The 25777-nt window shown below is 36.1% G+C and overlaps 1 protein-coding gene across 3 annotated transcripts in view; it reads left to right on the top strand.

Moving 5' to 3' along the window:
* Positions 1 to 25777, top strand: part of LOC106870263 (WD repeat and coiled-coil-containing protein) — an 87852-nt gene that overhangs the window by 36191 nt on the left and 25884 nt on the right. For all 3 annotated transcript variants that reach the window (XM_014916280.3, XM_089349403.1, XM_089349401.1), the window contains exons 4-7: positions 12201 to 12315; positions 12749 to 12821; positions 15383 to 15450; positions 20872 to 20984. In XM_014916280.3, coding sequence (XP_014771766.1) covers positions 12201 to 12315; positions 12749 to 12821; positions 15383 to 15450; positions 20872 to 20984 — 369 coding nt within the window. The remainder of the gene's footprint in view (positions 1 to 12200; positions 12316 to 12748; positions 12822 to 15382; positions 15451 to 20871; positions 20985 to 25777) is intronic.

Here is a 25777-nt window from a genome sequence, read left to right as displayed (position 1 = left end):
TGAGAGGTGGTCCTGCAAAGGTCACGTGCTTTACTCTTTGTTCAGTTAATATACTGAATGAGTGGGTGTCAAAAAATATCTAATTAACCCTTTTGATACCAACCTACCTGAGACTACCCCTCATTCTGTGATACAAACTTCTTGTTTTAAAGTGATTTAAGTTCAAACCTTGCATCAGAATTTCTTCTTAATTTATCTTTCTATCTTTTACTTGTATCAGCCATGCTGGAGCACTGCCTTTATTCTATCAGTTCTTTTGTCAAACTGCTAAGTTATAGAGACAGAAAAAAAACCAACACTAGTTGTTAAGTTGTAGTGGGTGACAGACGCAAATACATTTACACACAGGTATGAAAACCTTTTTTCAGTTTGTCTACCACTTACAAAGTATTGGTCAGCTCAGGACTATAGAAGATACTTGCCCAAGGTGCTGTGCAGTGGGAATGAAACCCAGAACAACATGGTTGGGCAGTATGCTTCTTAATGACACAGCCATGCCTGCACCTATATAATTTGTATATTTTTTTTTTTAAATATCACTAAGGTTTATTACTCAGAGTCACTCTTGAAAAATAATAGTTAAGTTAGTGTTAACATATTTAACATATAATGAACATCAAAAATTTATTTAGAAATACTTGCATTTGACAAGAGCCTTAATAAAAATCAAATTGCTTTTACCCAGATAACCTGGTTTCAATTCTCAGTAGAGGAACATTAATACCTTTTTAGGTGCAGACATGACATTGCGGTTAAGAAGCTCACTTTGCAACCATAAGGTTTTGGGTTCAGTCCCACTGCAAAGCACTTTGAGCATATGTCTTCTACTTTAGCCCCGGATCAACGAATGCCTTGTGAGTGAATTTGTACAGAAAATGTGCGGAAGTCCCTTTCATGTGTAGACATATATTTGTGTGTGTGTGTGTGTGTGTGTGTGCCTGTCAGCTCTCACCACTTGACAACTGGTGCTAGTTTATATCCCCATAACTTAGTAGTTTCAGTAGAAAAGACCAATGAAAGAAGTACCAGATTCAAAAAAAGTATTGGATGTTATATGTTCAACTAAACCCTTTAAAGCAGTACCACACCATAGCCATAATCTAATGACTGAAAGAAGTAAAAGACAAACGATTTGTTTCCTTCTATTCTGAGGCCTAGTAACATTATGTGTTAATCTTTACTGTTCAACATTTAGACCATAATATTTTATATGAACCAAAAAATGTTAGAAAACATTTTGGCCAACTATTTAGTCCAACTACCCACACACACGCACATCATGGATGGTTCTACACTTACTAAGTTACAATCACCTTCACAAGATTATATGATGGTACAATTTTCTCATGGTTGCTGCAGTAGGACTCTAAAACAGCAATTTTAGAGTGAAGTGTTAGTCAATGATATCGACCTCATTGCTTAATTTTATTAACCTCCAAAACGATTTGAACTCAGAACATAAAGAGCCTGAGGAAATGCCCTAAGCATCTCATTCGACATGCTAGTGATTCTGCCAGCTTTCCACCTTATAATAATAATAAATAACCACTGCTTCTACTATTTAATAAGAGCTTGTTTGGTGAAATAATAACTCCTGGTAGCAACATATTTGTTGTAGGCTGGTTTCATCCTACTTGTGAGGACAATGGGTTCTTTTTTACTCAGTCATGACAGTACTATCTCTTTCAATAGGGAGAGGAGGAAGAATAAATTAAAAAGTAATATTTATTCTTCCACCATCACTCCAGAAATAGGAACAGAAGAGATAACCTGTTATTGTTGCTGTTTAACCCCAGGTCAATTCTGATCTAGCAGCAGGCCTATGATCAAAATTATTCTAATCATTACCATCCTCTCTGTTTGTTTCAGCCATAGTACACTATGGCTGATTACATTATCTAATGTGTCCCCTTTTTCCTAAGATACTTCAGTGTTGTCTGAGGGTGATTTGGTTGCTGTTTCTAACAGTTTAAGCAATAGCCTTATTGGCTTGAATCAGCAGTCATAACTAATGACTACTCTAATTTTGTAACAGACTTTCTGCAACATTATTGTATGGGTTATCTTAAATTAATTTCTGTTTTACTGTTGTTACATACCTGTATTGGTCAAGTGTCTTCTGCTATAACCCCAAGCCAACCAAGGCCTTGTGGGTAAATTTGGCTGGCAGAAACTGAAAGAAGCTTGTTGTGTATATTTATATATATATATATATATATATATATATATACATGGGTGTGTATAGATAGATAGATAGATAGATAGATAGATAGATATGCATGTGTATGTGTCTTTCTATTTGTCCCCCACCACTGCTTGATGACCAGTGTTGGTTTGTTTATGTCCATGTAACTTAGCAGTTCAGCAAAAGAGACCAATATATTAAGGACTGGGTTTAAAAATAATAAATACTAGAGTAAATTCATTCAACTAAAGGCTCTTCAAAGCAGTGCCTCAGCATGGCCACACAAATGATTGAAACAAATAAAAGGTAATTGTTTTAGTTACCCCAATTGTGAGCAGACGCTGACACCCTCTCGGGCCTTCCCACCCTTTAACCCATCAGAATATCAAGGGCATGACAACTATGAAGAAAGAGGGCTGCTGCCAGCATGAGGCTGGTACATACTTCTCAGCTGAGTAAACTGAAGCAGTGTGAAAAAATAAAGCACCTTCCTCAAGGTTACAATATACTACCTGATCCACAAGACAATTTTTCTTCCACTTTAATGAGTCTGCCATTCCAGTGCCCTAGCTGAATGTACATCTATCATCATCATCATTTAACATCCATTTTCCATGCTGGTATGGGTTGGATGGTTTGACAGAGCTGGCAAGGCAGAGGTTTGCACCAAAATCCACTGTCTCTTTTAGCTTGGTTTTTACAGCTGGATGCCCTTCCTGATCCTAGCCTCAGTCTGTACTTGATCCAGAACTGCAGCTCTTTTAAAGAGACAAGCTTCAGAAAGGCATATCTCACAAACGACACCCACACCTATTCACCATTATCATTTATGAATGTTTGCGGTTGTTGCCATGATAGAGCGTGCTTGCATACCATTAGACATGGCTCTCCTATGTTTCAGTCAGTTTCTCATCATTTCCAACTTTGACAGTAATGGTTCAAGGATCAAAACATACAGAAGAGATACAGAAGAAATCCTTGACAGACTGGCCATGTGATTATAGGTGGTTATCTACCACTGAATAGCTACCTCTATACATTATAGCAATCACAACTAGTTCTGAAACTATCTGCACTGATGAGAGCTGTTATGTAGTGATAGTCAACTTTGTCAAAAGCTTATACTGATCAAATTAGCAGAATAGTAAGGTATGATTTGAGGGAGATATGGCTGCTACTTCTAGCAGGTTGACCAACCGACCACTTTGTGGCTTCCTCATTGATTTCAACAAGTTTATCAACCTTGTAGAGACTCCTTATTAGCTTGTTGTTAACTAAGGGCATATGCTAGTAGTAGTGGAGGTGATGTGTGTGTGTGTGTGTATTTATACCTACACCAGTGCTTTATTGTATATATTATACAAATATATAACAATTATACTGACTCAATATATGTGTATTCTAGAGCTCACTTCTGCTCTTTTCACTCACCTAACACCGCTAATTGAAGTTAATGACTGCCTATAGATATCACTTTCTTTTTTTCTCTTTGACTAGTAGCTTCTTTTTCTTATTTTGCGTCTCCATTGTTACTATGATGTTACCAGGAGTTAATAATTCACCAAACAATCTCTTGTTAAACTACTATCTAATAATAGAAGTGGTGGTTATTTATTATTATTATTATTATTATTATTATTATTATGATAGTGAAGGCAGCAAGCTGGCAGAATTATTAGGACGCTGGGCTAAATGCTTAGCAGCATTTCATCCATCTTCACGTTCTGAGTTCAAAAGTACCAGTTGAGCACTGGGGTCAATATAATTGACTTACCCCCCTTCCCTGGAATTGCTAGCCTCGTGCCAAAATTTGAAATCTTTATTATTACGACGGTGATGAGGAAGAGGATGGCAGCAAGCTGGCAGGATCATTAGTACACCAGACAAATTATTAAGTGACACTTAGTCCATCTTCACATTCTGAGTTCAAATTCTGCCAAGGTTGATTTTGCTTTTCATCCTTTCAGGGTTAATAAGTTCAGTACAGGTTGATGTAATCGACTAACTCCTTTTCCCCAAAATTTCGGGCCTTGTACCAATAGTACAAAGGATTATTATTATAAGGTAGTGAGCTGACAAAATCATTAGTACATCAGACAAATTGCTTTGTAGCAGTTCTTTGGGCTTTTTACCTTCTGAGTTCAAATTCCATCAAGGTTGATTTTGCTATTTCATCTTTTTAGAAGTTTATAAGATGAAATACCAATCAAACACTGGGATCAATCTAATTGACTAGCATCCTCCCCCAAAATTTCAGGCTTTGAGTCACTGTAGTAGAAAGAATGGTTATTATTATGACTACTATTTACATTGTTGTTGCTTTGTTTTATATGAGCAGTTTCAAGTCTCACCCAGTGACGTCAAATAACACCGAGCTGGATGTTTTACTATGGGTGTTATTTATGATTAGTAATGTTGTATTGTAGGGGAAGGAGACCATAATCTGAGAACTAAGATTCTGTTAAATTTGTAATACTAGATCACTACTCATTGCTACACTGCCAGTTAAAAATATTTGTTAATCATGCACATAACTTCTTAAATTGTTCAAAGTGAAAGTCTTTTTTTTAAAGTCTGTGTTCATGTTGTCTGCATGTTAAAAGACATAGAGAAAAAACACACAAACAAGCAAAAAATATAACTATATGTATTATATATATATATATATATACAGATAGTCTTTGTTTTTGAAGTGTGTTGTGTTGACAGAGTTGTACTTAAAATTTGTTTTTAATCAACATTTGTTAGTTACTAAGGTGACAATACTACTCATTTATCTATCCTTCACACATACTCTCTCTCTCTCTCTTTCTCTCTCTCACTCTCTCTCTCTCTCTCTCTCTACACAGATGTTGTTGCAGGCAGACAGATGCAGATCAACTTCTCTTTTACAATATTAGATTTCAGTTTTGAAAGAGTTTTAAAAGAATCATATATTTTCAGGATGACAATATTTTTCTTAGGATGTGAGCAGTACCCATGAGAACAATCTTTTGTAGTTTAGATACTTTTGGGTTTCCTTGTGTTTAGCCTTAGTATTTAAGAATGTTATTTGGTATTAACCCCAAAGCTCTGATGATCACAAGTACAGTTGTTCTTAGATATCATGTTCTTAAGACCTCTATTTTTAAGACTCTTGAATTTACTTTACTTTTCAAATGTTTTACAGAATTATTATTATTATTGCTGTTATTACTATTATTACTATAATATTTTACTTCTCAGAGCTCTCGATCTTACTTGCTTTGGTTCATTCTATGAGAGCAGACAGCAACCTGTTGTCAGAGGTCTCACAGTGTCTCATTCCATAAATTATAAGACTTGGAACTTGGACATGTGGTGAACTAGCAGACTTGTTAGCACACCAGACCCAGTTGCAACTCCTGACAGAAGTGTCACCTTTTTTTTCCTAATGTGAACTCAGAATATACAGAACCAGAACAGATAGTACTAGGCATCCCATCCAACAATCTGACAATTCTGCCACTCTGGACTGGTACTTTTTTTTATAGATGGAAAGGCAGAGTTGACATTGACAGGATTTGAACTCGTAGCATGGAGAGTCAGAGCAAATACTACAAGGCATTCTATCCAATGCTAATGACTCTGCCAGTTCACCACCTTACATAGCTAAATGCAACAAGGTATAGAGTCTCCCACTCTACCTATTCTCACAATCCACTGTAATAGTAACAATAATAATGATGATGAAAGTAATAAAAACAAAACAACGAAATAGATTGTATGTTTGCATGTATGTATACCTGTATATTTGTGTGAGAGCATGTGTGAGAGAAAGAGAATGCAACCTAGTGTATAATATGTTATATATAGTTATATATTACATCTAGCCATGATTAAGGTATGTGCTCTGTAACTGAAATAGAAAATAGACTGACGTGGTTTGTGGGTCGTCATTGACGGAGTGGCTAAAAATTATTTTCAAAGGTTAATCATGCTTGGAAGATAGACATTAATGTATGTAAAAACAAACATTTCTGGATTAAGGAAACTGATAATTTGAACCTAGTAATCTTCCATGGTATTATGTAGGTGAGGTATTTGCTGCTGAACTGTCTTTTTAGCTTTTGTTTTGTTTTATTTTTATCATCCACCCCATCCCACCATTTTGTAATGTGTCAGATACAATTGGTGTGAGTTCTACTTCCAAGTAAGGTACCAATCTGTTGCTGCTGCTTAACCTTATAAAGAAAACGACATAGTGTTGAATAGTATGGTAGAGTGAGCCATGTGAGCTAAGAGAAAGAATTGAAGGGATAATCAAGGAATAATATCAAGTACTTAGAAGAGAAGTTAGGGATCAGGTATAGAATAAAGGGAAATTGAAAGTTAGAAGTTTCTCAGTATTTTGGACTGCAAAATAATGTCAGTGTAAATCAGGATTTCACTGGTTTAAAAGTATGTAATGACTGCAGTACACTTGCCCTTGCACCAAGAAGAGGCATGGAAATGCTACTACTGGAGGTTGCTGGGTGAAGAGAATGCATGGGAAACAGAGGGACTACTCCATGTTGACTGAACAAGTTTGTATTAGGAAATTTTTAATGCCTTCTTAATGAGGCAACTACAGAAGTTCTTAGCTAAGAGCAAGACAGATATTCTGGTCTTATCCTTCCACCACTCAGGTCCTTCCAACCTACTCACCTCTCCACCTTTCATCACCCTTGTTGTATCTGGCCCTCCAGTCCTTCCTCCCCACAACATCAACCTGCTGGAATCTTTTCCTGCTCATGTCTTCTCTAAAAGTATTGACCTACAACAATTTGAACTGAACACTGACGGCATCAAATTCATTGGTCTCAGCGGGCCTACAAAGGTCATGGCTGCTGCTCTTTCATGCAGACTCAATAAATTGAAAAATCAAAACATCACTGACCTGAAGATGGTTTTGACACGGTTTCAACTCTGTAGTTTGATGTAGATGAGTGACTTGTAAGAGTTAACAATGGGTTCAGTAAGGAATCAAGCTGCAAAAGGGCCTTCAGCTTTCAGTTTTGAGATCTCTACTGTTTACAATAATCTTCCAAACCATGCATGACAGAGGAATTCAAAATTCACTCTCTATGGAAACTTATATGCTGACAACCATTTTTCTCGTTACTAAATTAGTCAGGGAATTAGAGGGAATGTAGGGAATGTTCCAAACATGGGAGCAGAGCCTAAAATTAGGAGGTCTAAAAGTGAATTTATTGAAGATGAAAGAGTTAGTTATCAAGAGAAAATACAAAAATTTTGCCATCTAGGAAATAGTTTTGTGCAACATGCAGAAAATATTTTGGTAGAAATTCTAAACAATGTACCTGATGTAAACTGTGAGTGCCCAAGAGATGCAGTGAGGACACAGACTGGATAACAGAAAAGAGGGTCATCATATGTAGCAGATGCTTTCAAATGCTCAGAAGGTTGCCTGGAAGTAGTTGACAGCCTCTATTACTTAAGTATTCTAATTGACCAGTGAAGGTGGTGGTTATGAAAGTGTAGTAACCAGAGTTGGTGTGGTTGTTGGTGTTGTGGGTCTTGTTGGCATCGTTGGTGCTGGGTAAGATGCATGAGCTATTACCTCAGTATAATGGATTGATTGCGCTCTTCCTAAAAATGTTCTGTCAAAAATTACTGCTTGTTTGAGCTTTAAAAAGTAACTTGGTACACGTTAAGGTACACTTATACATACACACATGTGCATGTGAAGCATGAGGCAACTTGTCATTTCTGTAGCAATAATGAATACTTAAGACAAAGTTGCCTGCCATGTGTGCTTCAATCTACCTTTCTCAGTACAGGCCTGGGACAGGCTGTACTGAATGCCAACCCCAACTATAACTTTGGATAGGAGCCTGAAACTTGCATAAGGCAGGGTCATCACACTCTGTAGTAATGACTGAAATCTCTATCTGCTAGTTAAAATACTAGACTTAAATTTTACACCAAAGCATTTAGCTCTTTTTTTATTCTAGTCAGTTTCAGTGATTGTAAATAGCTTCCATGCCCTACTTCATGGTTGACTGTCTTCTACCATAACTTCAAATCAACCCAAGCTTTGTGAGTGAAATAGGGTAGACAGAAACTATATGAAAACTCAACAGATGGACTTAGTAGACTTAATCAGTTTCCAAGTTTAACACCACAGTCTGGCCTTTCTGATGCCTCTTGCATAGCCTACCCTTTTGCAAGCATCCAAACTAGATCTCCAGTCTGAGGATAACTCAATATCCTGATGTAATCCTTCATATAACAGTAAACTATGAGTTATAGTTCATTTCTTCTTTTTCTCCACCAACCTCAGAAACCCCACATAGATTATGGATGCTGCCCTTCCTCCAGAGGATCTAATACTGATAAATAGGTGCATTGAATGAACGTAGAATAAAGTGTGTCATCTTCTACTTTTATTCAGAAAAAGCCTTTACTGCAACTCAGAAAGTTTCTGTACTTTCATGGGTGTTGTCGACCTAAGCCATGGATATATAGCTGTATATTTTTATATTTTATTTCTAAAATATTATGCACAATTTTTGTTAAACATATCTAACTACCAAAAAGTAGGTGAATTGTTTTGCTCTAGCTGCTTTTTCCTGTAATTACTTGGACATCTTATCTGGTGGCTCATTGTACATTATGAAGCTTAAAAATTCAAACAACAATAGTCTATAAAATTTTGACTTCTCTTTCTAAAGAAAGTTATTTGGATATTGTATATACTGTCTACCTCTTTTTAACATGTATAGTTTACACACAAAGAGAAAAAAGAAAATTAGTTCCACAAAAATTCAAAATGCAATAGAAATACCTAGCAACACAATTCTTTCAGACATTGTTGGTTCTAATTATTCATAGCATAAAATGCATTCAAATACTACAAGGGGTGCTGAAAAGTTCCTGGCTTTAACACAGTATCAAAAATGGCCTGGTTGAAGGCCCACCCTTTTAAGTTCTTTTACAGGGCTTAGGAAACTTGAAGGACCGCTGCAAGGAATTTTTCAGCACACACACACATCCCGTAATCACTTATGTAAAGAGAAATTTCCTTTTCGTTTGTTAACATTCTGGTTAATATTGGTTCAAATATTTTTTCTGATTATGTAACAGAATTGGAGAATGATACTATTTGTTTCTGAAACAATATAATGTTCCCAATAGTTGCTATTGTTTCTAATCTTACTGTCATTGTTGTACTGGATATTTTCCTTAGAGCTTCACCTGCAAATAGACCTGGTATGACTGGTTTTCTTTCCATATGTACATTGAAAGCTTCCTCAACAAAATACTTTATTTCCTGGTCCCCTGAGAAACATTTATCATGGAGACGCAATGGCTGTGAAATACCAACCCAGGTTCACTTTAAAACAGGATGTTTGCATTATAAACCATGAGCCGGAAACTGCCCCTGGTTCTATGATACAAACTTGTTGTTTTAAAGTGATCTAAGTTAAAACCTTTCCCTTCAAAGTCTGATGTTACTTTGTATTCTAAAAACCAGCTGAATAATGACACATTTTACAAATTTCTTCACTATTTTCAAAATTGACTGAAACAAAGGCAGTGTATTTCAACAGAAAATTGGTAGAAAGGATTAAGGTGCTACACCCACTGAACCATATCGTGTGCGCAAACCTTACTACTACAATTATTGTATTGTTCCCCAGAATAAGACGTCTTATAGTGGAACACTAGGTAATGTGATCTTGAGTCCAGTGTAATATTGGAAAAAGACTAGATAGTTAAAACTGGAATGTTTTTGGTCAAGCCTGCCAATCAAGGTTCATCTGTGCTAAACAACTTCATTTTACCTGACTGCTAGAATAAAACATAAAAAACTACTCTATCCCCCACTTCCTTGTTGACCAGTTAGTCATAGGAAAATTATTCAGATGTAAGAACAGTTACTCCAACAACTAAATCAGGTCATCCATACTAACATGGGAAAATGGGTGTTAAGCAGTCAAAAAGGAAATATCTTGTTTACTTAAGTGTTGCAGATTTCTGACCAAAGATGTTTAAGACAGTAGAATAGGATCTAAGAGAGATATAGCTTCTTTTTCTAGCAGAGTGAGTAATTATATAGGCTTCTACATTAGCTCATTTTACTTGTTTTATGGGGCAGTGGAAATGATTTAAACTGGAGACATTATCATGTGTAGTCCAGTACCTCTTTGTTTTTCATTCAAATCCTATGAAAATCAAATTTCAATCTTGAGTCTGTAAAATAAAGTTCCTACCATTGTGCTATAACTGATACAATTCACTATACAGAAAACTGCTATTTTGTATCCATGTAGACTGTGTGACCAAGGGTATAAAACACCAAACTTAGTTCCATTGCCATTAGATTCTGAGTTCAAATGTTGTTGAATAAGATTGGATTTAATACTTTTTGTCCCCCTGTGACCCCAGTAGTATAAGTATTTGGGATATACTGGTGTCAGTCTCTTCTCCATAAATTGGCTTTGATCCAAGTTGCAAAACAAGAAATCAGTATTGTGTCAGGTATGACATTTAAGGATTTACTCAATCATCTTTAATAATCCATGATATTTTCCCTCTGGAAATCTTTACTGAAACTTGAAGATATTATGTTTTAAACCCGATTAATGTTTGCTTATAAATTTCTAAGCAAATGCTTTTAATCATAGGTTTGTTCAATCGTAGACGACCTAAAGCTAAATAACTACTAACTTACCATATGAGGAGCAAAGTTTATCCTCACAGCAAACTCCAACCTTCACTCCCTACCACTACATTTTTAATCACTCATAAACACCCAAACACATTTACAGTACCATTTTACCATTTTAAAAACACTATCTCTCCTATTCAGTTCAGACAAACATTGAAAAAAACCCCTCAAAACTAGTAGTAGCATAAATATGATCGTTAATCCCTAAACACTGTAGTAGAATGTTCAGCTTTAATAAGTGCAGAGGAACAGTAACTGTCATGTTTTGGCAGAGTTCACCTTTCCTGCTTCTGCTGTGGCCATCTCCAAAATTTACAGCTATTCAGAAAGTGACTGGACAGTGGAGACAGTTTAATATGTCTAAAGTGCAGCATTGCATCCCATACAATTAACAATTACATGTTGGAGCATATAGTCTAGTCTTCAGCTAACTGAAAGCATGATATATATGGAATAAAAGGTCTGTGAACTGCACTTATTCATTCAACTATCTGCCTGTTATATATATATATATATATATCATCATCATCATCGTTTAACGTCCGCTTTCCATGCTAGCATGGGTTGGACGATTTGACTGAGGACTGGTGAAACCGGATGGCAACACCAGGCTCCAATCTAATTTGGCAGAGTTTCTACAGCTGGATGCCCTTCCTAACGCCAACCACTCAGAGAGTGTAGTGGGTGCTTTTACGTGTCACCCGCACAAAAACGGCCACGCTCGAAATGGTGTCTTTTATGTGCCACCCGCACAAGCCAATCCAGGGGCACTGGCAACGATCTCGCTCAAAAATCCTACGGGAGTCAGATATATATATATATATATATATATATATATATATATATATATATACACACACACATACTTGATCAAATCTTATGACCTGTAGATACACAACAATAACAACAACCATCTTATTATGTAGGTTAGCCTTTCTTAGATTGTTTTAGATAGATTATTTGCTATTCACCCTCTTGGTCATACTGCACTGAATGAAGAGATACAGCATAAAGTAGTGAGGGCCTTTTACTCTTACAGTGCAGAAGGCACCACAAGCAGTGTTGGTGCCATGTTAAAATGCACCTAGTATACTGTGTAAAGTGGTTGGTGATAGGAAGGGCATCTAACTGTAGCAACCAAGTCCAAAAGGTAACGTGCAAGTAAGATATGGTTTACCATCCCATCTAATACAGAAGTAACTACAAGTAAAAATTGACTTGGACCACAATAACTTGTCTCTGTAACAAATCAAAGTTTAATGTTTTTGTTCTGTTGCTGGCTGACTTACCTTAACATTTCTTTCCTTTGGTCTCATTTAGGTTGCTTATGGAACCCTCACCGAGAACTTCTGTGCATCCTCAGTCGAGAACAAATTCGTTTTTTCTACAGACATGGGAAGATTCGTGGTGTATACTCCATTCCACCTTTAGAGAGGTAAATACATTTTAAATTATGTTTTTGTACTGTTGTAGTTCCAAACTAACTCCTCACTTTGCCCTAATTTTTCTAGTACAATCATATCAAAGCACTATCTCATTCAACTATCTATCTACTTAATTGCCCATATACCTATCTATTCATCTACTCATCTATCGGTCTATCCATGTTAGTGTTATAGATGCTATTAGTCCTGAATCAAAGACATTCCAACTCTGGCCATCCCATCTTTTTTCCAGCCATAATGCATGTAGGACTACATTATTCTGTGTCTTTATCTTTTTGGATAGTAGGGTGAGAGTTGAAAGAATCTAGCTGTTATTTCTAGTAAGTTCAGCAACCAAATAGATCCCTATTGGATCATTGTAGTTGTTAAGAATGATGTACAGTTTTTCAAAATTACTGATTTTTCTTCAATCTCTTTTAACAGTGGCAAAATCAGTTGTGGTGCCTGGTCTGAAGATGGTTTAAAGCTGGTTGTTTGCGTTGGTTCTGCTATTTTGGTAAGTCTATGTTTCATACTACCTATCTTGTTCAAATTGTTACATATAATATTATCTAGTTCGTTTTCATCACCAGATCTGTACTGTATTATCTGTGTTGTTTGCAAAGACATTTAATTCTTAATAACTCAGTTTACCTAATAATTAATTAATAGAACTTACTTTAGCAAATACTGCTGTAACAATGTGCAGTGCAATTGAGGAATTTCTTCCCCTCCATCAACCTTTTTAGATGTAAACTTTTTTGTTTGTCTTTGGTCAGTAAATGTTATTTCCTATTTGACTTCTATTCCCTTCAAACTTTGCTTTTGTAACCTGGGCATCAGTGTTTTGAAACTGACCTATTTTCCATTATATTTCAGACAGATTCAGCACTGAGTTGCTGAAACAGAAATATTGTTATAGAAAATATTCCACTCAATACTACAATACCACAGATTTGCTTTGTCAGTTGCTTAACCTTAACAACTTGAGCAGGTCCCTTAGTAGCTGACAATATGTGCATCTCTGATCATAAGTAGGAGTAGTGAGGGAGCATCATAGTCATGTATTGAGAGAGATTCTTTGGGGTTTGACTAAATGTAACAAAAGCAAAGTTTGAAAGAAATATTAGCCATTTTTCATACTTTCTAGGAGTAAGCAAATAGGAAATAACAGTTGCTTCTCAAAAACAAAAATCATGTTACACAGTGCAATGGTTTCAAATTTAGGGTGGGAGTTAAGTCAATTAAATCAATCCCAGTATTTGACTGTTCCTTTATGTTATCAACCCCAAATAGATGAAAGGTAAAGATGCATGCATGGCTGTCTGGTTAAGGAGCTCACTTTGTAACCACATTATTTCTGGTTCAGTCCCATTGCACAGCGAGGATCTTCTATTAAAGCTTTGGACCAACGAATGCCTTGTGAGTAAATTTGGTCGACAGAAATGGTGTGGAAGCCAGATGTATTTATGCATGTGTGTTTTTGTGTTTGTCTTTCAGCACTGTTTTGACAATCAATATTGGTTTGTTTAAGTCCTTTTGACTTAGCAGTTCAGCAAAAGAGATAGATAAAATAAGTATCAAACCTAAAGTACTGGGCTCAGTTTGTTCAACTAAACTCAAAGTGGTACCCCAGCATGGGTACAGTCCAATGACTGAAACAAGTAAAAGATAAAAGACAAAATAATAAGTCTGTTATTGTAAAGCCTCAGCTTCACTAAAAATTTCACTTCCATTTATATTTCTCTTTGAAAATCTATATATAAACAAATTTTCAACTATATACCATGTCCATTTTCACATTCCCTATTACTTGCTTTCTGTCAGCAACACAAGAATTCTTAACCCAACTTCCTTCTAGATCCATCCTCTCTTAGTAGGTACTACTGACTATGTATTGTTACTTTGAATTATGATTATGTAATGGGAATGACATTATATGGACTATTCTCTAAAATTGACTATCAGTGGATCTGAAAAAAAGAAATGAGATAAAAGTAGTTTTTACTGTATTCAGCAAGCAAAATATAATGTTCTGAAGTGTTTTGTTTACATTTAGCCTACCTTCATGACTAATATTTTTATAGTGACAGTTGTCTTATTTATTCATTCTTTGAAAATGTCTTAATCTTGTAATTCAAGTCAAAAGTTTCAAACCAGTCACTGTGTTTAAAAACAAAAACAAAAACGGGTTAGATTACACACACACATAAGATTTCAAGAACAAAAAAAAAACAGTCAGAGTAAATAATTTTATACTGTAAAGAAGAAACAAAGGACAATTTAATAGTTTGGATGATGTTCTTTGTTAAGAAAAAGGAGAAAAGAAAGAAAAGAAACAAATGTTCTATAATGTTTCTACAAGGGACATGGCTTTTTTTTGTTTTTGTTTTTAACAAAGGGCACATTCTAAAATGTAGAACTATACTCTGTTTTTTTTTGTTTTTTTTTTTCTTACAACATATTAATTACCTTGTACACCTGTCTTGTTTTTGTTGCTGTTGTTTCTGAAATCTTTTATGCTATCATTATCACTCTGATACAGATAATATCTCTAGGCTTCTTGGGCAAGTGCCTTCTACAAAAGCCTTGGGACTGACCAAAGCCTTTTGAGTGGATTTGGTAGACAGAAACTGAAAGCTCGTCGTATGTGTGAATGTGTTTGTTTGTCTCCCACTACTGCTTGACAACCAGTGTTGGTGTGTTTACATCCCCATAACTTAGCAGTTCTGCAAAAGAGAATGATAGCATAAGTACCAGGCTTTAAAAAAATAAGTACTCGGGTCAGTCATTTGACTGAAAGTTCTTCAAGGCAATGCCCCGGCATGGCCACAGTCTAATGCCTGAAACCAGCAAAAGAAAGAAAATACATTCTTAATCTGTTTTTGAAGTAAAGATAGAATTTTTTTTTTTTTTATACGTACCTTTATTATGATAGAATTGTTTTGACAAAGAGAATTAACAACACTTTGCCCTATTAGTACAGAAAATGTCATTGAAAATACAATGTTAAATTCATCTTAAGAATGAATTGATGTAGTCATTTTCTTGCTATTATTTTATTTGTTTATTTTTCAGATCTACAACTGGAGGTCAATAGATGGTGTTATTAGTGAATTCGACACAAATGTATGGAAAATTCCAGAGTAAGTATCTTAAAGTGTAAAGAGGGTAGGAAGAGGGAGATGCAGTGAGGATGTTGAGAAGGGAGGAACCTGGTACATCAGATGACCAGTGTTAGAAGTAGGACATGACTTATTAGGCATGGCAGGTCACTTTGCAACCATGTGGTTTTGGGTTCAATCCTATTGAGTGGCACCTGGAGCAACTCTCTTCTGTTATAGCTCCAGTCTGACCAGTACCTTATGAGTGAATTTGGTAAACAGAGACTGTGAGGAAACCCATTATATATGCACATATACACACACACATATATATATAAAAAATTTGCCCTGTTTATAATTATACCATGTTACATATATATATATATATATATATATATATATATATATATACACACACACATACACACATATATACATATATCATCATTTAACATCCGCTTTCCATGCTGGCATGGGTTGGACGGTTTGACTGGGGCTGGCAAGCCAGAAGGCTGCACCAGGCTCCAATCTGATCTGGCAAAGTTTCTACAGCTGGATGTCCTTCCTAATGCCAACCACTCCGAGAGTGTAGTGGGTGCTTTTTACGTGCCACCGGCATGAGGGCCAGTCAGGCGGTACTGGCGTCGAACACACTTGAATGGTGCCTTTTACGTGCCACCTGCACAGGACCAGTCAGGCAGCACTGGCATCAACCACATTGAAATGGTGCTTTTTACGTGCTACTGGCATGGATACCAATCAGGCAGTATTGACATCGGCCACAACAATGACTTCACTTGACTCAACAGATCTTCGCAAGTGCAGTTTATTGCCCAGTGATTGAAAGCTACTCTTAAATGGGCTGATTATGCTGCAAGACATAGGCCATGGGCTATGGTCTCACTTGGCTTGTCAGGTCTTCTCAAGCACAGCATATCTCCAAAGGTCTCGGTCACTTGTTACCGCCTCAGTGAGGCCCAACGTTCAAAGGTTGTGCTTCACCATCTCATCCCAGGTCTTCCTGGGTCTACCTCTTCCACAGGTCTTGTGAGGCAATCCTCAAACTTGCCTATGTGGTTTGGAGCATCCGGTGGGCCATATGTATTGCATATGACTATATTGTGTTGTCTTATGTATACAATTAGAGTGTCACATACTGAATTTGAGTATGACAGTAAGACCTGGGGCATGAGGTCATCACAGATGTATACAGCACTTCCACTATGGTTCCTTTCCCTTCTGTCTGTTCGCAGTATGGCATATTTTGGTACGTGTACTTCTGCATCCTCTATAACAGGGCCGAGGTGAGTTTCCACGAGTGCTATGCATAGGGCTTGATTGCATGTAGCTAGGTCTCTCATGAAAGAAATTTTGCTTTTATTATGATGCAACAGGCCCCTAATAGTTAGTAAAAATATTGGCATGGTGACTGTGCAGGCCACAGAGGTGGTCTTGCGCAGTGGTGGGCAAAGTTCCTTGTTTGCGCTTGATGTAGTTATATATTATATGCATAAATGTCAAACAAGAATGAGTGCTCAATACCGCATTGGTGGATAAAATTTCTTTATTTGTGTATTAAGGCTACCATTGGTTTCATGTTAAAAACATCTTAATGTCTTAACATGAAACCAGTGGTAGACTTCATACACAAATATATATAGGCATAGGAGTGGCTGTGTGTTAAGAACTTTACTTCCCAATCACATGGTTTCAGCATCAATCCACTGCATAGCACCTTCAGCAAATGTCTTCTATTATAGCCCCAGATTGACCAAAACCTTGTGAGTGGATTTGACAAACAGAAACTGAAAGAAGCCCATCATATAAATACTCTTATACTTGTTTCAGTCATTTGACTGCGGCCATGCTGGAGCACCGCCTTTAGTCAAGCAAGTCGACCCCAGGACTTACTCTTTGTAAGCCTAATACTTATTCTATCAGTCTCTTTTTGCCGAACTGCTAAGTTATGGGGATGTAAACACACCAACATCAGTTGTCAAGCGATGTTGGGGGGGGACAAACACAGACACACAAACATATACACACACACATACATATATATATATATATACGACAGGCTTCTTTCAGTTTCCGTCTACCAAATCCACTCACAAGGCTTTGGTCAACCCGAGGCTATAGTAGAAGACACTTGCCCAAGGTGCCACGCAGTGGGACTGAACCCAGAACCATGTGATTGGTAAGCAAGCTACTTACCACACAGCCACTCCTACGCCTATATATATATATGTATATTTAGAAGTCACAATATTTAAAGAAAGATTTTTTTTTTTAAGTTGTTAAATATTTTTTTAATTATTCAAAAAACAGAATATCACAAGCCTTTAGGGAAACATTTTCATATAGTGTGTGTTTTGTGTGTAAGCACTTTCATTGTTCAACTTTAGAAATACACATGAATATGCATACACACAAAATATACACTGTATGCAGACTTCTTCCCCAAAAGTTTGTGACATTCTGGCTTTTAGATAATTTTTTTAAATAGTTAATAACTTTGATTATAAGTTTATTCAATTATTGTCAATTTGGGACTAAACAACACCCTCTCCTTTTCAGAGATATGCTTATGTAATATAATAGTATTATCTATTAACCTATATTAAAAATTCCTACCCAGAACATACAAGCTAATGAAATAATCCTCATTTGTACTGAATAATGCCCCAGGATTGCTTGCAGCAGTACACTGAGCAGCTGCACTATTGTATCTTTTTATAGCTAAGCAGTTAACTGAGTCATTAAGCATTATATATCTCTATAGAATATCTCAGCTTGTCTAATTTAAATTCAAAATATTAGATGCAAAGTTTAATTCCCTTTATGAATCATGATCTGAAAGTCAGATCTGTAAAGTAAATATTTACTTTATACTGTTATTTTATATTGCACATCCTAACTTCCGTAACACCTCCCTCTTTGGGATTTAGTTAAACTGATTCACAAAATCTGCATTTTTTTAAAAGGAAGTAAAAAAATCTGAAAATCAGCTATATTAATGTAGTTTTCCACTCTTATTGCTTTGAAGACATGATGTTGTGAAGAAAAAATTGGAAGAAAAAGTTACAGAGGTTTAAAAATCGAAAAAACTGTATTTTTAGCCAATAGCAAGACAGAAATTTTCTGTTTAGTGGTGTCAACTTTAAGGTTGTACCCTTGTGAAATTTATAGTTTAGCGTCTGTGAAGTGACCGTTCATTGTAGGTTTCTAAATAAACGGAAATACCTAATAAAATCAACATGTATCATCTTACTGTTTCTTTTGTCTCTTCATTGATTTCTATAGTGTTTTGTATGTTTTTATTAATTTGTTATATTAATATATTTGTCTGCATATGTTTACTTTATGCTATTTCAGTATTATGTATACCTGTTATGTATGTGTGCATCATTAATATATAAGTGCATGTGGATGTATGTATTCATATATAAGTTTATATGTTCATTTATGCATTCGTGTGTATGTGTGTGTGTGTGTGTGAAAAGGAGACGTCTCTCTCCAAAATTCCAAAGTTGAGTAATGTTTTTATGCTTGGACTTGTAAATTACGATAAGAATAACACTGGTCAATAAAGAATTTGTCCCAAGAAAAAGAATACCTGTATCCTTTACGTTTTTGCATGCAGAATCCAAAAATAATGTCAAATTATCTGTATCACCCACAGTTTCTCTGTTCCACGATATCCCCCTCAGTTCTTGTTACGTGGGCTAAATTTCAGTTAGGCTGTTGAAATGTGAAGCTAACAGTTTGAGAAACACTCCTAATTTAAATGTTTATGAATAGAATTAACCTAATGAAATCATAAATCCAGCTATCTGAGTCAATGTGTCCCTGAAGCTTAGCAATACCGAGTCGATGAGTCACCGATGCTTTGTCAGTACTGTGCTTGAAGTGTAGGTGTGCAGTTGTGTACTAAGTTCACATATTCCATTCACTTTCATGATGCCAAAAAACTGTATAAACATTGCAAACAACTTTTGCTATATTTGTGGTGACTTAAGATTCAAGTCACAAAGGCAGCGTTTCATGCTATTGATAAAAAGTGCTATGTGCATTATTTTGATTGCAAAGTGGGTGACCAGGATAAAAGCTGGGCCAGGTGAAATGAATCTCGTGGTGTGAAGAATCAACACAGAACGTGCAGCACAAACGCAGGTGAAGTGAAACACAACACAGCATGCAGTTGTCATAGTAACAAGCTGTTAATGCCTTGCTGTCTGTTGATTGGCTAAAATTACCCAAATTTCCTAACTTTAATTCCAAATAACATCAAAGTAATTGGTTGATCATAATCAAAATTCAGAGTTGCATCGATACACCAAAATTGAAAGCAATCTGAGCAAAATTAAAGGGGGCTGATTTTGTGAATCAGTTTAACTAGATTCTCTCTTTGCTTCAGGAAATGTGATTATCTTTTGTTAAAGGTTACTGACAGATTTTATACCTTTTTAAAAAATTTTTGTTTTTTTCTTTTTGATAGTGCATATTAGAATTTAGAGTACTGAAGATAACCAACGATGATTAACTACCTTGCCTTGGAAGCCTTTTATTATAGTAATATAAGTAAATAAGTAGCAAGTATTGATGGAATTGACTTACTGTACCTTTCAAAATGCCTAATAAAAAATTATTAGTATTTATTTGGCTTTTAGCTAACAAGGTTTCCACTGTGTATTTCTAACCTTCTCAGTGGCAATCCACCTATGCTGCTCATGGCATCCACCAGAGACCATATTAAAGTGATTATACTTAGATTAAAATCAATATTGAAATTACATTATTGCTGGAATGAAAACATAAGATTTCCATCAGTAAATACATCATCATCATCATCATCGTTTAACGTCCGCTTTCCATGCTAGCATGGGTTGGACGATTTGACTGAGGACTGGTGAAACCAGATGGCTACACTAGGCTCCAATCTGATTTGGCAGAGTTTCTACAGCTCGATGCCCCTCCTAACGCCAACCACTCAGAGAGTGTAGTGAGTGCTTTTACATGCCACTGGCACGAAGGCCAGTCAGGTGGTACTGGCAACAGCCACGCTCAAAATGGTGTATTTTATGTGCCACCCGCACAAGAGCCAGTCCAGGGGCACTGGCAACGATCTCACTCGAAAATCCTTACACATGTCACGGGCACATTAGTCTTATTAAGTTATGCTCCATTAAATAAGATACATTTATTTTACTACATTACTTCTCACTTTTGATTGCTTTGAAAATAAATTAATATACATTAAACATATCTTATGTGTTTCGTATATATCAATTTATTCTTGTTAGAAATATAGCTGTAAAAAATCTAAGTGACTTCACAATAATGGCTAGAATTTCTCAGCTAAAATCTATTGTCTACAATGTCAAAACCTTAATGATAATCTCACATTATTTGCTCAATTCATGTTATGTCTTAATTGTATTCTCTTTCAATATTTGTTTCTAGACTGAAAGGCACTGTAACTGCTATAACATCTATGCAAGAAAACCTATTTGCTTGTGCTGCTGAAGTGCCATTAGAATCTCTGTGTAAAACAAAAGACATGTTTGTGGTTCCAGGTAAGTATTTTACATTATAAGCCATCATGATTCTCATTATCAATCTAATATACAATTTTCCTCACTAACATGACCTAGGCAGATTTTCAAGGTCCTACATTTGTCATAAGTTGAACCTGACTTTGTAAACTCCATTACTTTATTTTAATTACAGGATAGGAGCATTAAGTAGTGATGTGTATAACTGCAATGTTATGGCCAATTCAAATATGCTAACAGCACATTCAAACTCATAAACAAGCCATTCACTGTCATGGAGAAAATTTCTCACTGTAGACAAATGGTATAAATACACCTAAATCAGCTCACAGCACCATCTATCCAGACTGTGAAATGCGAACATTTCAGACTGGTTATCTCCTCTTCAGTCACAGAAACCGGATGGAGGTGCTGCAAGCTGATAAGAGACACAATCTCTCTTACGCTAATCCAGTTATCATATGTCAGCTGGTGTATTTATACCATTTGTCTACAAGGAGAAATTTTCTCCATGACAAAACATAGTGAATAGCTTGTTTGAGTTTGAATGTGCCACAGGCATATTCGAACTGATAATAACATTGCACTTTATTTTAAGTATACTATCAACTAAGAGCACATTTTTACTCACAAATACACAAACACATATTGTCCAATTACAGTACATAAAATTCCCAACTCAGTTGTCTCTCTTCTATCATACCTAGGTCATTCATTCATTGTCTCAGTTTATATGATATTTCTCAAATTCACATTACAAAACATTAATTTTGCACAACTAGCTATATTCTCAATCTTAGGTTTCTGTTAATAATGTGTTTGGATATTTGAAGTGGTTTTATAATACTCTCCTATAACTACAATTTGAGTAAATTTTGATTTCTGACAAAGGCACAAGGTCACAAATTTTAGGGAATGATGGGTATAGTTGATTAAATTGACCCCCATACATGGCTAGTATTGTGTCATGATTTACAACTATATAGCTAAGAATTCTTCTTAACTGAGGAGTTATTATAAACACTGTCAGTCATTCCTATACTTGCTGTTTTCTATAAAGACACAGCAGACTATGAGCATTATGGCTGTGAACTTAGGATGTTGGGCTATTGACCAAATACTCATGTATTCAAATCTTACAAGTGTTATTGTTTTAGAGAGGGACTTATTCCCATTATTAGGCTAGTGTACCAGACTAGATAAAGGAAAACAGAATCCACTCCTATTTAGCTGTTTTATTCAGAAGCCAGGCAGCACTCATGACCTTTGTGACTTCTTGGCAGGGGTGGAGTTCACTCTTTGTGCTACATCTTCATGGGTCAAGGCACAAAAAGTGAACTGCACAAAAAGTACCCCATTGTCAGGTGTTGATTTGAAAAGGGATCACCTTTTCAAAGTCTGCCATGTCTGGTGTCTAGCTATGAAATCAATGGCTTCAACTGGTACATATCATCCCACACAAGCAAAAACTGGGATGGGGTGGGGATAGATGTCAACTTGAGGCCTGATCTAATGACAACACTTGATTTTCTGATAAATTCAATAATTATTTGAAGATATACTTTTAATTTTATGGACAGTGACTTCAAAGTTTTGCTAGTCATCAGCAGACTGCCTAAAGATAAAAAGTATCAAATTTGTATTCAAGTCAATCTTTATACAATATTCAGCAGGCATTGAACTTTAAAAATGTGTCTTTATTCTTTTAGCCCTTATATTTTCTGAAATATTTCATCTGGAGTTTTTAAGAGCCAAATTGATCTTATTTTTAATACTGACACTTCACTAGACACAGGCATGGCTCTGTGGTAAGAAGTTTGGTTCACAACTTCATGATTCTGGGTTCAAAGTGTAACACTCTTGGGCAAGTATCTTCTAAAGCCCCAGGCCAACCAAAGCCTTGTGAGTGGATTTGATAGATGGAAACTGAAAAAAGCCCATTGTGTGTGTGTGTATGTATACATGTGTGTGTGTGTGTTTGTCCCCACCATTGCTTGACAACTTGTGTTGGTTTGTTTCCATCCTTGTGATTTAGTGGCTCAGCAAAAGCAACTTACAGTATAAGTACCAGTCTTATAAAAATAGTAATGGGGTCGAGTTGTTCAACTACAAACCTTTCAAGGTGGTACCACAGCATAGTTGCAGTCTAATGACTGAAACTTAAAAAATAAAAGATTTACTATTAATATAAAAACATCACATACTTTAAGTAATAAATGGTACCCTAACAGTTACAATGATGAGGGTTTCAGTTGAAATTAACATACAAGTGGCTGAGCACTCCACAGACATGCACACCCTTAATGTAGTTTACAGGGTGATTCAGCATGACACAGAATGTGACAAGGCCAGCCCTTTGAATTGCAGGTACAACCCATATTTGCTAACTGAGTGGATTGGAGCAACATGAAATAAAGTGTCTTGCTCAAGGACGCAACACACCACCAGGAATTGAACTCACAACCTTGCGAACGTGAGTTGATTACCCTAACCACTAATCCATGCTCAGATAAAGAGAAATAATATTAAGCGCAGGAGTGGCTGTGTGGTAAGTAGCTTGCTTACCAACCACACGGTTCTGGGTTCATTCCCACTGCATGGCACCTTGGGCAAGTGTCTTATACTATAGCCTCAGGCCGACCAAAGCCTTGTGTGTGGATTTGGTAGACGGAAACTGAAAGAAGCCCGCCGTATATATGTTTGTGTGTCTGTGTTTGTCCCCCCAACATCGCTTGACAACCGATGGTGGTGTGTTTACGTCCCCGTAACTTAGCGGTTCGGCAAAAGAGACCGATAGAATAAGTACTAGGCTTCCAAAGAATAAGTCCTGGGGTCGATTTGCTCGACTAAAGGCAGTGCCCCAGTATGGCCGCAGTCAAATGACTGAAACAAGTAAAAGAGTATCAGGTGCAAGGGAGTTAACAAATATTGCCTTGATATCTCTGTAAGCATAGAAGGTGAGAAACATCTGAAAAAAAAAAATGACATGTCCAAAGAAGTAGCAGGTATTAAGATAATTTCTGTAGCTAGATTTTCAACTACTTCATTACATGAACTGTGATCATTGTCAAATTGAAGAAATTGAATTTTATTATAAGAACTATCATTAACCTCATCTATTTGTCATAGATTTTGTTATATATTGTATCACTCTTAAAAAAGAATTATTATATCTGAGCCTGACTCCAAAACTATTGCTTATTGCAATTTGAGTTATTGAAATAAACTTGTAAAGTTGGATGCTCTTATTATACCATGGAACAGGAATGATGTAGATATCAGTTACTCTGTCTCATATATATATATATATCTTTTTCATTCATCAGACTGCAGCCATGCCTTGAAATGTTTTAGCTGAATAAATCAACTCCAGTACTTTTTTTTTGTTATGCCTGGTATTTATTCAAACCATCTCTTGCCAAACCGCTAAGTTGCAGGAATGTATTGTCAAGCTGTGGTGGGAGACAAACACAGACACAAACATACATACATACACACACACACACACACACACACAATGGGCTTCTTTCAGTTTTTGTCAATCAAATCCACTCACAAGACTTTGGTCAATCCTAGGGTATAGTGGGACTGAACCCCAAACTATGTGGTTCTCTCTCTCTCTCTCTCTCTCTCTCTCTGTATATATATATGTATGTATCTATCTATACACACACACACATCATCATTTAACATCCCCTTTTCCAAGCTGGCATGGGTTGAATGGTTTGACAAGAACAGATGAGCCAGATGATGATGATTTTATATATATACTAGACTACCCATGATCCAATCGTTCAAGGTACCTGTGGTCCGATTCATGCAAAACTGGTTTTATTCCATTTGTATTCATATTTCAATGATACCTTGTGTTCACAGTAAAGGGCAATAACTCCAGGTTTCACTGCTTAAATTTGTGGAAACAAACCCCCCAAAAATGCGCATCTCTGGAATCCATGGTCCGATTTATACAAAACTTGTTTTATCCTGCTTGTATTCACATTTCAGGGATATCTTACTCTCAGAGTGTTTTCTCATTATGCGCTGGTTTGGCTGTATTAAATTACACAAGCAAGCAATCACAGACTTTTAGTATTATATAGATATCTATAATAATAAATGCAAAAGTGAATGTCTGTGTCATACTTTTTCAACTTTACTCCTCCGACCCCCTTCTCTCACTATTCAGTAGCACTTCTACTATTCCTCATGCTTTACCCCTCTCTCCTCTCACTATTCAATTACACTTCTACTATTCCTCATGCTTTACCCCTTTCTTACTATTCAATGACACTTCTAGCTGTATCAAGTAATTTAACCATAACACGTGTTTCATAATATTTAAACTGAAATATGTATTGAACCCACTCTCTCATACAATATTACTTCTCATAACTCTCTACCATAAAAATGTTGGAAACTTAGTATTTTTTCAGATATTGATAAAATTTGTTGGACCTATTTGTATGCCATCGGCCATCAGAGCTATGGAAACTTAATGCATTCCAACTGCATGAAAATAGATTTGACTAATTTTATTATTACCTTAAAAAATACTAATTCTACTCTCTAAAAAAAGTTTTTTTCTTAATCCTAACATTTTGGAAAAAATATTTCTCTAGGTGCAGGAGTGTCTGTGTGGTAAGTAGCTTGCTTACCAACCACATGGTTCCAGGTTCAGTTCCACTGCATGGCACCATGGGCAAGTGTCTTCTACTATAGCTTTGGGCCGACCAAAGCCTTGTGAGTGGATTTGGTAGACAGAAACTGAAAGAAGCCCGTCATATATATGTGTGTGTATATATATATATATATAT

Source organism: Octopus bimaculoides, chromosome 3 (genome assembly GCF_046866305.1).
Source record: "Octopus bimaculoides isolate indiv1 chromosome 3, ASM4686630v1, whole genome shotgun sequence".
Classification (NCBI taxonomy): domain Eukaryota; kingdom Metazoa; phylum Mollusca; class Cephalopoda; order Octopoda; family Octopodidae; genus Octopus; species Octopus bimaculoides.
This window is presented reverse-complemented; position numbering and strand designations above follow the sequence as displayed.